At 40.7% G+C, this 12,662-nt stretch overlaps 1 protein-coding gene across 1 annotated transcript; it reads right to left on the reverse strand.

Moving 5' to 3' along the window:
- Positions 1–3,884: 3,884 nt before the first annotated feature.
- On the reverse strand, positions 3,885–5,721 carry MOS (MOS proto-oncogene, serine/threonine kinase). Its single transcript, XM_013954753.1, has one exon. It carries the CDS (start codon positions 5,679–5,681, stop codon positions 4,632–4,634), a length of 1,050 nt encoding a protein of 349 aa, XP_013810207.1. The 5' UTR covers positions 5,682–5,721; the 3' UTR covers positions 3,885–4,631.
- Positions 5,722–12,662: the final 6,941 nt, after the last annotated feature.

The raw sequence follows: 12,662 nt of genomic DNA on the forward strand, positions 1-12,662 counted from the left end.
TGAGGCAAAGAAGGCATCGAGTTCCTCAGCCTTCTCCATGTCCTTTGTCACCAGGTCCCCTGACCCATTCAGCAGTGGGCCCACATTTTTCCTAGTGTTCCCTTTTGCTGCCAATACAGCTGCAGAAGCCCCTCCTGCTGTCCTTCACATCCATTGCCAGGATGCAGTCTCTTCAAGATGGGCATCTTCAAAGTAGGTTCCTGAACAGGCTGAAGTCTGCTCTCCTGAAGTACAGGGATACAATTCTGCTATTTACCTTCTTCCCTCCTCTCAGGATCCTGGGTACCACAATCTCATTGTCACCGCAGCCAAGGCTGCTCCTGACCTTCACATCCCCAACCAGTCCTTCCTTGCTTGCAAGTATGAGGTTCAACAGAACATCTCCCCTTGTCAGCTTCTCAATCACTTGTGTCAGGAAGTTCTCATCAATGTATTCCAGAAACCATCTAGATTGCTTGTGCCCTGCTGTGCTACCCTTCCAGCAGCTTTTAGTGTGGTTAAAGTTAGGACCATTAGGACTAGGATCTGGAAATGTGAAACTTCTTCCAGTTGACTGGGGACTAATTAAAAAAAAGTGAATAGTAACACATTGCCAGTACTAGGCAGTATTCACCTTGTTTTTATAAACAAAAAGAGTAAAATAGACACTGTCTTAGTAATCCTATTATGAAACCTCACTTAAAACATCTTTGTTACCAAAGGGCTGAGCAAATATATATATATATATTTTTTAAGACCCTGTTAATTAGAGTCTAGGGAGAATCAAAAACTATCAACTCATTAAATTGACATCTGTACCAGGTACATTAGTAGAAACTATGTTAAAAGAATTAACAGTCACATACACAGATGTGATTTGCTTAGGAGTCAGCATTACTTTTGTTGAAAGGAGTTGTGCTTCACAATTGTGTTGAATTGTATTGGAGTTCTTTAGGAGAGTCAACAGCACGCAGATAAGGAGCTGGTTGATATATTCCCCTTAGATTTCAAAGGGCTTTTGAAAAAAATCTTTTGCTGAGAACTTTTAAAGGAATGGAGCAGCCATGTCTAAGAGGGAAAATCCTGGACTGGATAACCTAGCAGACAGGAACAGAGGTAAAATGTCAGTTCTTTCACCTAGGCGAACTCCACTACTGGTGTTTCACAAGGTTCTGTGCTGTTCAACACATTGAAAAATGAAGTGCAAGAGGGTAAGCCATAAGAGAAGCAAGTTTGCTGATGATAAAGTTATTCAGGACAGTAAAGGCAAGGGCTAACTACAAATTGGCAAAACAAATTCAAGACAGATTGATATAAAGTGATGCAAACAGGCAAAACAATCCTTATTGCATATAAAAGGGTGGATTCTGACCTATCAGGCCTGAGATCTTTGTTTATTGGTATGAAACCAGTGCTCAGTAGCATTCAAAAAGATCAAATCAAATGTTAGAAATTATTTAAAAAAAAAGAGAGAACACTGTTGTGACAGTAGATCATGATGTGCCTACATATCAATTCTACTGTGCATCCAGCAAAATTGACAGAGACACCTGCAGAGTTGATTACACCGCAAGGGTGGGTCTTGGTCACCCAATATTCTTCTGGTCAAGTGTAACATAAAATTTGAAGGAAGCTTGATTTTTCAGAGACTCAAGTAGTACTTACTGATGCTAAAGCATTCCCTGAATATTTGAAGTTGAACAGCTATGCTATACAAAGTCAGATCAGAGGTAGATAGCCATTAAATTCACCTAGGCTTCCTAAACTCAGCCAGTTAGCTGCTATGAGAAAAGGTAACACTTCATTCTGAAGTAAAGAACAACTAAGTAGATCTGAGAATATCTGCTAGAGCTTCTTGAAAGATAACTTCCATGGGGAGTAAGTTTCAGCTCAAAACCTATCACTTGACCTCCACTGTTGGGAGAAATGTGGAGCTTATTGAGATTTCAGTGTGACTGTTTTCCTCTCTGGGGTGGGGGAAGACACAAAGGAGCTAAACTCTTCCGCATTTGTGTCTTATTTTCTCCATAAACTTTATCTACCATAGCCCTTCTGTCTGGCTGTATACTATTCAAACATTTTACTTCTTCATATTGAGACAGTGTTACCAATTACTGTGTTAAAAGTGGTATTTCATGGCTGAAGTTTCTAACCTGAGCATTAGCTTTGTACTGCTCAGGAAGAACTTTTGTCAGTCTGTGCTTTGGTAGCACAGTAAGTATAACTTGGTTTGCTTGATTAGACAACTGTATCCCAAGCATATTATATAAGCAGCAGTTAGTCTAACTCCAGACCTATCTTAGTTTAACATATCCCTAATGCATTTGTTATGTTACAAGGGAAAAATTAAAGTATGCAATTTCTCTCACAATTTTATGATAGTGTTAGGAATCTGAGTTTTCAGTTATATATTTGTTATATATTCGAGCTTTATGAGTTATATACTTGACTGGCAACATATTTCAAAGTCAAGTCTAGTAGACTGAATTGCAGTTATGCTGTTAGAAGTAGGTGGGTGACATTTTAGGGGGACAGGGGAAAAAGATTGGGAAAGTTTGTCACTACTATTTCTGATATAAAATTCTGTCCATTGAATGGATAGACTACAGTAAGAGAAGAGGATTTCCAGAGAGAAGATCCAATTAATCTTTTAACTAAAATTCAAGCAACGCAAGTTTATGAAGCAATAGGTATAAACATGTCTTTCACATAACTTTGTAGGATACAAGGAATCCATTTTGATACATGATAGAATAGTTTCTATTGATTTACAAGGAACAGTAGAAACGCATGCCCAGGTAAGCCCCCAAAATACCAAGTTTCTAGCAGCTTAAGCAATAAGCTGTCTAGAATGACAAAATACAATACAACTCATAAGAATGGAGAAACATCACTACCTAAGACTTGCTGTTTAAGGTAAGGCACACCAGTGGCTTTATCTGACATTTTATTTTAAATGCCCTTTGTTTAATCATTTTAAAAGGCAACTGGCTTATCATAACAACTTTATAAGATAGTCCTGGTTTATTGAAAGATTTATACAATGTGAAAAAACTTACTCTCTTGTTCTCTAGCATAATTATTTTGGAGGGGAAAGCACAAATCTATTCCAACATTTACGTCATGTTTTTTTGATTCCAGCAGGCAAGAAATAGTTAAGCTTTATAAAGCATTAACTCCGAACAGCCAAAATACCATAAAGACCTACAGAATCATCTCAAATTCACACACTCATTTCCAGGATTTCACAGGACTAGAACAGATGCATGCCAGAAATCAAAAAACTGGCTCAATTCTTTCGGGATTTTTTTCCCCAGAATGAGTGTATGGGGTGGGGAGCAGAGATGAAAAACAATTTAACTAAAACATCACTCTCTCCCATCTTAAAAGGGAGCAGAGTCTGAGAAGAGTGGCAATATGAACTACAGCAGCCAGGTCTTTGTAGTTCTAGATAAGGGTTGAAATCTAGACAGATCTGTAATTATCATTTCTGACAGATCAAGGATCAGAGCTTTGTCTTCAGCATTGCCTAGAGCATTTGCTGTCTCAAACACTTTACAACCAGAAGAGAAAAGACAGAGTAGCTAAAACATTAGTAGGTGCAATGACATGGGCAGAGGATAGTTATATATAGTTATAGAGATAGTGTATGCTTTAAGCACTGGCAGAATATCATTATTACTTCTTTAAGCAATCTTCCTTTTGACTACTTTGAGTATCTTATGTCGTACTGACCCTGCATTAAGAAGGGCAAGAAATCTCTTCGCCCTTCCCAGCCCCCAAGAGTGGAGGGTTTTGTATTTACATATCTCACTTCAAGTTCATGGGTTTTACAGATTTTTTTTTTTAAAATTCCCTCTGTATCTCCAAAACCTAGAAACTTATTTCATACAAGATTCTCTTATGATACTTCAGACAATATACCAGTTTATAATATACCAACTAGCAAGTTGTGACAGAGACACCTAACAGCATAGAAGTTTTTTTATAAGCACAAGTTGTTAATTTGTCCATCTTCTTACCTTTAATAGCCTTAGATGAAAAGGTTCCTTATTTCAAAAGGGAGATTGGATAGTTTACATTTTCCAACATACTTACTGAAATTAAGTATATATATAAACAGGAGAGAAACACTGACTCTGTATTTGTTTTGGTGCATCCACTGTTTTGTAATGTGCACTTATTCCCTGGAAAATGAAGAGGAAAGGCTCAAATGCACAAATGCAGCAAGTCTAAAGTACTGCTTATATCTCATATTTTGGAAATACCAAAGTTCTTATGTACCAAGAACCTTTTGGAAGCAGCATTTTTTTGTACTTCACCACTTATTTGAAAACAGCTATTTTTCTGCATGTCACATTCCTCATTTTTTCCTGAGCGAGGCAGCAGACAACAGAACAACCAGAAAAAGAACCATATTTGCCGTCTTCATCCTTGCATCTATCCCCTCCCACAATAATAAAATAGTTTTGTTAGATCTCTTTATTTATAATCTTCTCATAACAAAGCAGTTTCTTTTTTTATATAAAAAGCAGGGGGTGCAACAAAGCTTTTAGATCACACAGCGGCTAAATTCATTATGTTCAGGTAGGCAGTAGGGCCAGGGGATAAGAAAAATCAATAAAAGAGATACTAAGAATCTTGAGTTTTTCCTAGAGGCTGCCCTTAAGGGACCTGAGGCTAGGAAGCAGCTGGGCTGCGCTTAGGCGCTCCTCAACATTAGCTTTCCAGCAGCAGCTAATAATGCTCTGAAGTCTTTGGCCCACAGGTGACTCGCAGAAGACTGCAGCAGCCAGAGAAGGGCGTAAGTTATAGGCCACCACAGCATAGAGGACATACTGCCGTTCACCAAGGTAGGGCTGCTCTCGCATGACAATTTGCCAGAGAGTGATAGCAAATGAGTAGATGTCTGCTTTGGCAGTGACCCTCTCCCCCTTGAGGAGCTCAGGGGCACGATGCGTGTATGTGCCCCCTTGCTGGCAAACCTGGGGACTCTGGGACAAGCCATCCTCCAGTTTTTGGGAGCACCCAAAGTCTCCAATCTTGCACACTCCCTGTTCAGTGATGAAGACATTTGCAGGCTTCAGGTCCAAGTGCACAATGCCCTGTGAGTGAAGAAAGGCTAAGCCAGTCATAATGTCACAAGAATAACACACAGTCTCTTCCATGCTCAGGGCCTTTTTTCCACATCCTCCTTCATCATTCTCACCCTGCCTCCATGCATCACTAGTGCCATAGATTACATGGTGCAGGGTAATGTTGCCCACATATTCCATGATGATGGTGCCCAGGCTGTTCTGGCTGGCAGGGGCACATGTGCTGGCAGCCACCACACGTACCACATTAGCATGCTGCAGACGGGCTACATTCAGCTCGGCCCAAAAGCTCTGTCGCGATGCCAGCCTGTTTTTGCTGCTCTTCTTCACCTGTTTCACAGCCACAGTTGCACCATGGTAGGTAGCTTTGTAGACAGAGCCGAAGCCCCCAGAGCCTAGGGGCTGCAGGAAGCAGAGCTGGTCCCAATCTATGGAGCACCAGGCCAGGCGTGGGGGCAGGCGGTGAGTCCTGCGTGAAGGGGTTCCCCCCAAGAAGTTTTTTCCATCTTTACCAGGGATCACTAAGGGGCTGCTGCAGGGTCGCAAATCCACAGATGGGGAAAGCACCAAAGGAAGAAAGCGATTGAGAGGGATAGGTGATGGCATAGTGAAATGTAGAAAAGAAGAGGCAATCACTAAGACAAAAGACTAGAAAGCCCCCCTGACAGAAAGAACTCTATAGCACCTTCCAAAGCCTGTTTTATTCCCTTTTCACATCTCCCAGATGAATTGCATCTGTCACAACTAGTTTAATCCCAATCAGGTTCAGCTGAAAACATTTTTCTCCAACCCTTAAGTAAATCTCTAGAACATCAAGGCAAATGGTTTCTAAACTGAAATATAGTAACTCACATGTATTTCACATAATTTGTCAGCTCTGGAGAAAAGAAAGATACTCTGTCCATTGAATGCCTCCAGCAAAGTGCCCCAGCAGTAAATGAACCACAGAGATTGGTGAATGCATTTCACACGGCACCAGGCAAGAATGATCATTGTCAGATGCATTGAACAACTCCAAGTTACTGTTGGGAAGCAGCTGAAATACTGAGTGCTAGCATTTGATTAGCCTGTGGCAGGAATAACTGTATTAAAGTGAGTTCATAGAGAACTGCCACTTAAACATGACTGGAACAAGGGGACTGGTTTAGCTGCTCAAGGCTGTCCATATACAGCAGCCAGGTTAATAGCAGGATAAAGACAAATGATTGCTCTGTTTCACCTGCTGGATATAGTAACTAGCATTATGCGTAGAGATTTTTGTCTCGTCTTCCCATCGCATCCCATGCAGTTAGTACAGATGGGTGTTTTATTTCTAGAATCTGTTTAGTAAAATTACTGCTAAAGTTATGGAGCTGTTCTGGTAGAAATCAAACAAACATAGCTTTGCCTTCCTGGTTTCAATATTTTTTCAGAGTGGCTTTTGCTCTCTTGACCCTGTCACATATTCATAATGCTTATGCTAACTGCCTCAGTGTAAGGTACCTGCTGTACTGCCCATGCACTGGAGCACTCTTTTGGCACTTATGCAGCTAAATAGTCTGAACATTTCAGGAAGTATTTTTCTGTACTTTAGACAATTAAATGTCTTGGAAAACCTGACCCTACCTCCCGCCTCCTCACAACCTTCACTCGGATGTCAGTTTTGCTGACATCTGACACTGATCTTGCATGGGACTTCAAAGACTGGTGGTGCCTGTTCCTCCAGAGTTTACCTTTGGGCAGCAGTAGCTCTGCAGACAGTTCCTGCAATGTTTTCCCGTTGTTTTCTATTCCTCTTGTTCTCCTTCACTGGATGAGTAGGATGCAGCGTGGATGCTTTGAGGGAGGTCTCAGCAGCGCTCAGAACATGCACAAGCAGAGTTAGAGATTGGGAAGGGTTCAGTTGTTTACCCAAACAGGAAAACCTAATGTCCCAAAGACATCTTCTGACCCTATTTGAACTCTAGATCAGCTCAGCCAGAGGGTTTCAAAGGCATCATTCCATAGCTACTCAGAGATGGCGATCTTATCTGGTACTGAGACTTGAGACTGTCAAGAGAGAAGTTTGTTATTGCAATTCACAGGGAAGCAAACTTATGAACTTGGACCAGAGATGAGTGAGAATGGGGAATCTGGGTTATCACCTGTTAATGTGGGACAAATTAGTTGGGGAGGATTTAGATAAAATAGGTGTTAATAATACATTATAGGAGTTGTTATATAGCAGAGTGCAAAGACCTAGGGTTGCAAGGGGGCTGTCAACAGCCCTTGCTGCCAGTGGGACTTCCTGACAACAGAAGGTGCCTCTTTCCTTGCCCCTATCAGAAGGGCATCTAATAGTAAATGAGGTCCACAGATACCTTTGGTGCTACCGCACCCTGGGATCTTTCTATTCTAGGATCAGCCATCACAAGTATACGGCACAACCAGGTAATATCCTGCTGCTGCCCGAGGCACTGCATTAACACCAGCTACTTAGGGACACTTTGAGGGGAAAAAAGACCAAAGGAGCCTTAGTGTAATTTTAAGTATGCAGTAAAGTAAGCAGCCATGGGGACAGTGGGTGTTTTATAGTCTTTTTCTGAGTAGCACTGTCATTTTACACTTTTATGCAAAAGTCTTCACTTAAAATTTCACAGAAAATGTATTTCAGGCAGGTGAGTTGTGATGGACAGACTGCAATAAACAGATGAGTCTATATTGGAGAGAGGAAGGTTCTCTTTGTTATTGTTATTTTCTGAGGGTGATTAGGGGCACTAATTCTGGCATAGGCTTCTGTGCCTACATATACTACATAAAAACAGCAGAGACAATCCCTGCTACAAACTCTCCAAGAACTTCAGCCTTCTCATGGAAGAAGTGTACTTGTTACAGCCTCTTTTCATTAGATTAAGGTAGCAGAGAGGCTTGGAAGGGAAAGCTGGTTGAGGGAGTGGGAAGAAGGATGTATGGAAAAAGGGTCTGAGAGTGGGGCTGTTAAGCAGACAGACAATTATAGGAGCATACACAGGGATTTTGAATGCTGCAGAACACAGTAACAAAATATGAGCTCATAAAACAGAGGGTCACTTTTAGGACTGTGCCCAGATTTCTTTGTCTGAAGTCTTATTTGGGAGGATAGGGTAGACCTTTCATATCATTTTTTCAAAATCCACATCTTCCCCATTCCTTCTGGTTGTCCCTTTTTTAGTAATTTTCTTGTTACCCTTTTCTGCTAAAAACCTTTCTGTTCTCATCTTGGGTTTCAGCCTATAGTGATGCTGACTCCTAAACCCAAGTCATGGAGAGAGCAAGGAATTCATGGCATGGGTGTTGCATTGTTCTTTGGGAATCTACTGAATTCAATTTTGAACATGAAGAGGGGCATATTTTGGGATCTAAAGAGACTTAATTCAACTTATTCTCTTTTCTCAAGCCAATTGCTGAGGGCTGGAGGAGGGGGACATGGAATTTCTTTCAATGTGAATGCAATTAAAGCACATTTAAAACCAACCAGACTTATATTCTTAATAAACGTGACTTTCCTGTAAGGCAGTCAATGACACGGCACAGTATGTCCCATGAGACGTGATCACTGGAGGACGTCCTTGTTGTACTTCACAGCTGCACTCAGCTCCACTGTTACTGTGGGCCGGGGGGGGGGGGGGGGGAGGGCGCAGTGCAGCCCTTTGCGGAGCAGAGCAGGGCTGCAAGCCCATGCTGCCAGGGGGAGCAGCCCCCTTCCCTCAGGGCCACCCACAGCACAGCACCAGGCATCCAAGGAGGCCTCCAGCCAGGCAGCTCCCATGTCACTACTACTGCAACAGCAATGCAAGGAAAAAGGAAGCTGTATGAACCAGAATACATTAGCAGCAAACTTAGGCATGTCTGAGTTCCCTGGCTGCTTAAAGTGTCATTGAGAACAAATGTGTATCAGAGGCTTTTAAAAATGACAACAGGGGAATATACTGTCTGTGTCCCAAAAGCTGCAGTATATCACAGCCACAACAACCTGTGGCTGCAATGGGTATGTTCCAGGGTTGCGTGTCGTATTTCTACAAGTAAAACATATCTGTGTATCTGATGCTGCAACAGCTGCTCGACCTAATCTGTGCTTCAAGCTGAGAAGGAACACAGAATCAGTCCTGCTGAATAGACCTGTTTATATTTCAATCATATATCAAGAACTCTTTGTTAGCTATTACTGCTAGTTACGTTTACTGTTCATTGCTGTGCATGACAGAAGAAGATGGCCCTGATACTGAGGGACTTACAGTCTAAGGAACTGATATGGATATAACAGGGCACAACAAAGGATACATACCAAACACCTCTGTCCCTTACTCTTCAAGTAGAATTTGATTTTGATCAAGGTACACTACTGTTGTGGTTCTTAAGTGGAAAATTTTTGCTTGAAATGTGAAATGGACAGAACTGGAATCTGGAACTGATTTTAGAGAGTTTAAGAGTGTATAATTGTATTCTTCTCCACAATCATTACTTTATTTCTTTGGGCATTTGTTTGGTGTACAATACACCAAACCCTTCAAGGCCCGGGTATTCACTGGCTTCTAGGAACTGCTTTACAGTATAAAGGTAGCATTGTGTCTCTACTAAATTACTTTATAATCTTGCTAAAGGACTCAAATTTATCTCCTGAGTACTTAAATTACAGTCCTACTTTGAAAAAAACCCATAGTTCCTCAGCCTGTATCTTAGTGTTTCCTGAGATTTTTTTCCCCCAGTTTTAAATCAAAGTTTTCTTTTTTTTTCCATTTACTGTCAGTCCCTGTGATCTCAGTTTAGGATTTGATGATCAAGCTACATTCTTTCTTACTCGTATAGCATTTTACAGTCCAAATGCTGCTTCCAGTCACACCTCATTGACCTCAGATGATATTCTGAGTTGCATGAAAGCAGTTCTGATATAATCAATTGCACAGGTGAAAGTGATACCATTATTTGAAGCCAGTCCATACACACAGCTTGCTCTGAGGTTAGGCCACTGCTTAATCATTTTCTGACTAAAAGCACAGGCCAGAAAAGAATCCAGTTCATATGTAGAGTTTGGTTGTTTTGGTGGAACAAATGACACCTTGGAGTAGCAAATACAAACAAATTTTCATTAAAGAAGTCAGAATGCAAAGAACAACTACTTCTGCAAGAATTGTGACACTATTTTACAGTTGATCTTTAGAACAGAGCCATAATAATAAACACTTACAAAGATTAAACCCTAGTTTATAAATAACAAGATCAAGTTTCAAACACACATTGCCAAACAGTTGCCTGTTACTTTTTTCCTCCCCAGTAAGGTTACTCTGTGTGTTCAAGAGTAGGAAGCAAAGGTTCTCATTACCACAATGCACTGAGGTTTTAACTGAAGGCACTAGCAAGGCAGATGAGGTTTCACAGCCAACTTATTGTGGCCTCATGGACCAGGGATCACAATCTGGGACCTGCTGCTGTGCATTAATATCACACTTGCAAAAGAGCACTGTGAAACAAGGTAAGAGAATCTAAACTTAAGTATAAAGATGATATAATGTGAAATACAGGCTCTGATGCATAGCAATACTTTCTGGCCAGGCAAGGCAAGTTGCTATCCAGGCAGGTTTACTGCTGTCATATGGCTGGCCCCTTATGCAGTATTTTCAGTGAAATTGTCCAAGATTGTTTTTGCAGTCTTGCCCCTGTAGCAAAGCTGATTAATAGCCTTGCTGGGTCACAGGGAGATAAAGAGTAATGGTGGAATTTGAGACTTGTAGCTTAGGGACTAGAAAACAGCTTTAATGCTTAATAAGAAAAACGGACCACTGTAGCAAAGGGCCTAGGGGATAATGTTAGTGCTATTCTACCACTTGGTGATAGCTGCTTTCCCAGGTAGAACAGATTTAATGCTGATGTCTAGGGCTGAATTCCTATGTTGAAGGGGAGGATGCTGATCATATGATGTATAAGGCGGCCAGTCTATCCCAGCAGCTTACACAGTCCCATGAACACAGATAATACCCAGCTCCAGTTCCACTACTCTTTAAAACACACAACCGCAGCAAGCATGGGAGCTCCCTGCAAACACCACATCTATAGGGTGTTGCAAACAGGGGAGGAGGTAGGAGGACCAGCTAAATTCAGTGGCTTTGAAATAATAATCTGGGCACTCTGGTGGGCCACAGCAAATTATCAGAGGCTGCCATGAGTTAAAGGGTATTAAACCTGCCTGATTAAAATGTTTCATACAGTTTGACTACATGGTTATGTGGTTTGCATCAGTGAACAGGCAGAAGCTTGCTGTAAAAATACTGCTGAAGAAAAACATGCCTAAGCTGAATGAAGCACAGAAAACTATTGAGAAATCCTGTAGTACTTTACTGGCATAACAAGCCATGCACTGACAAAGTAAAAGAGGAAACACAGTTTTTAGGTGACGACAGACATCAGTGAGTTTGGGGTTTCAGTCTATGTTTACTTGTCATTAGTGTTTGTTTGATATTTGATATTCTTATGTTATAGCTTGCATGTTGCTTGATTATGGCATGCCCCCCTACCCATACAGATTCTATATTTTATTTTCACCTTCAATTTAAGTACTTGTGAGGAGGCTTAAGGATTCACCCATGACTCTGTGTGTCACAATTTAATACAAAAGCAATAAGCCTGAGATGAGCTTAATTTCAACTGCACAGTCTACAGAACTTTTCTACTGAAATTGTATCTAATACTACATAAGGATAGATGACAAACACCTTCCTTGCAGAAGTTTGTGCACCCCGCAGATAAATTGCTGTCTCTCATAGATTAATCAAGTATTTGGGAGAAACTCTTCCAACTTGCTTGGGAAACCAAATGTGTTAACTAGGAGATACCTTTATAAACCACGTGACCCATTTTTGGACTTGTGAAACACAAAAACTTTTGACTTAAACTATTTGATGTAAAACAAAACAAAACAAATTTCTCAACTTCTGCAGGTTTGATTGCTTAACTCTCCCCCATATATAAATACACACACATAAATATATAAAAACTTAAGCAATATACTGATTTTCTGAAACTGTCACTATTCTAGTAATCTTCATTATTTTACATGCGTCAAGCAGAGTTCAGACGGATTATATGAAAATGACACAACAAATCATTCTTCTCTATACATTGCAGTTTAGTGCAACAGTTAAAATTAGTGGCATGCACAAATTATGAAGGATCCATGCAAATGATTTCTAAACCAACCACAGTATGCATTGTTATAGTCCTGTTTTCAGAGTGCTCAGCTGTTAGCTGGTATCTTTTTCAGTCCACTCTTAGGCAAACTAGCTTTGTAGCTGGTGATCCTATGGCACAGATATCCCTGAAGGAGACAAGGTAGTTAAGTGAGCATGACATTGAAGAGTACACAGCTGTTAATTACATTTTTAAAATACATGTCCCTCTGAAAACATTCTTTCCTTGAAGACATACAGCCTTTACAACAAATAAGTATAAATTTGTAAAATAAAATACTGGGCAAGGTGTTACACACTGTACTGATTAGTGGTAGAGAAAGTTTGTATTGAATTACCTGGGACATAATACACGAGCTGGAACATATTACTTCATACCACTTCCATGGTCTGTCATTTTTAACATCAC

Source organism: Apteryx mantelli, chromosome 2 (assembly GCF_036417845.1).
Source record: "Apteryx mantelli isolate bAptMan1 chromosome 2, bAptMan1.hap1, whole genome shotgun sequence".
In the NCBI taxonomy this organism is placed as follows: Eukaryota; Metazoa; Chordata; class Aves; order Apterygiformes; family Apterygidae; genus Apteryx; species Apteryx mantelli.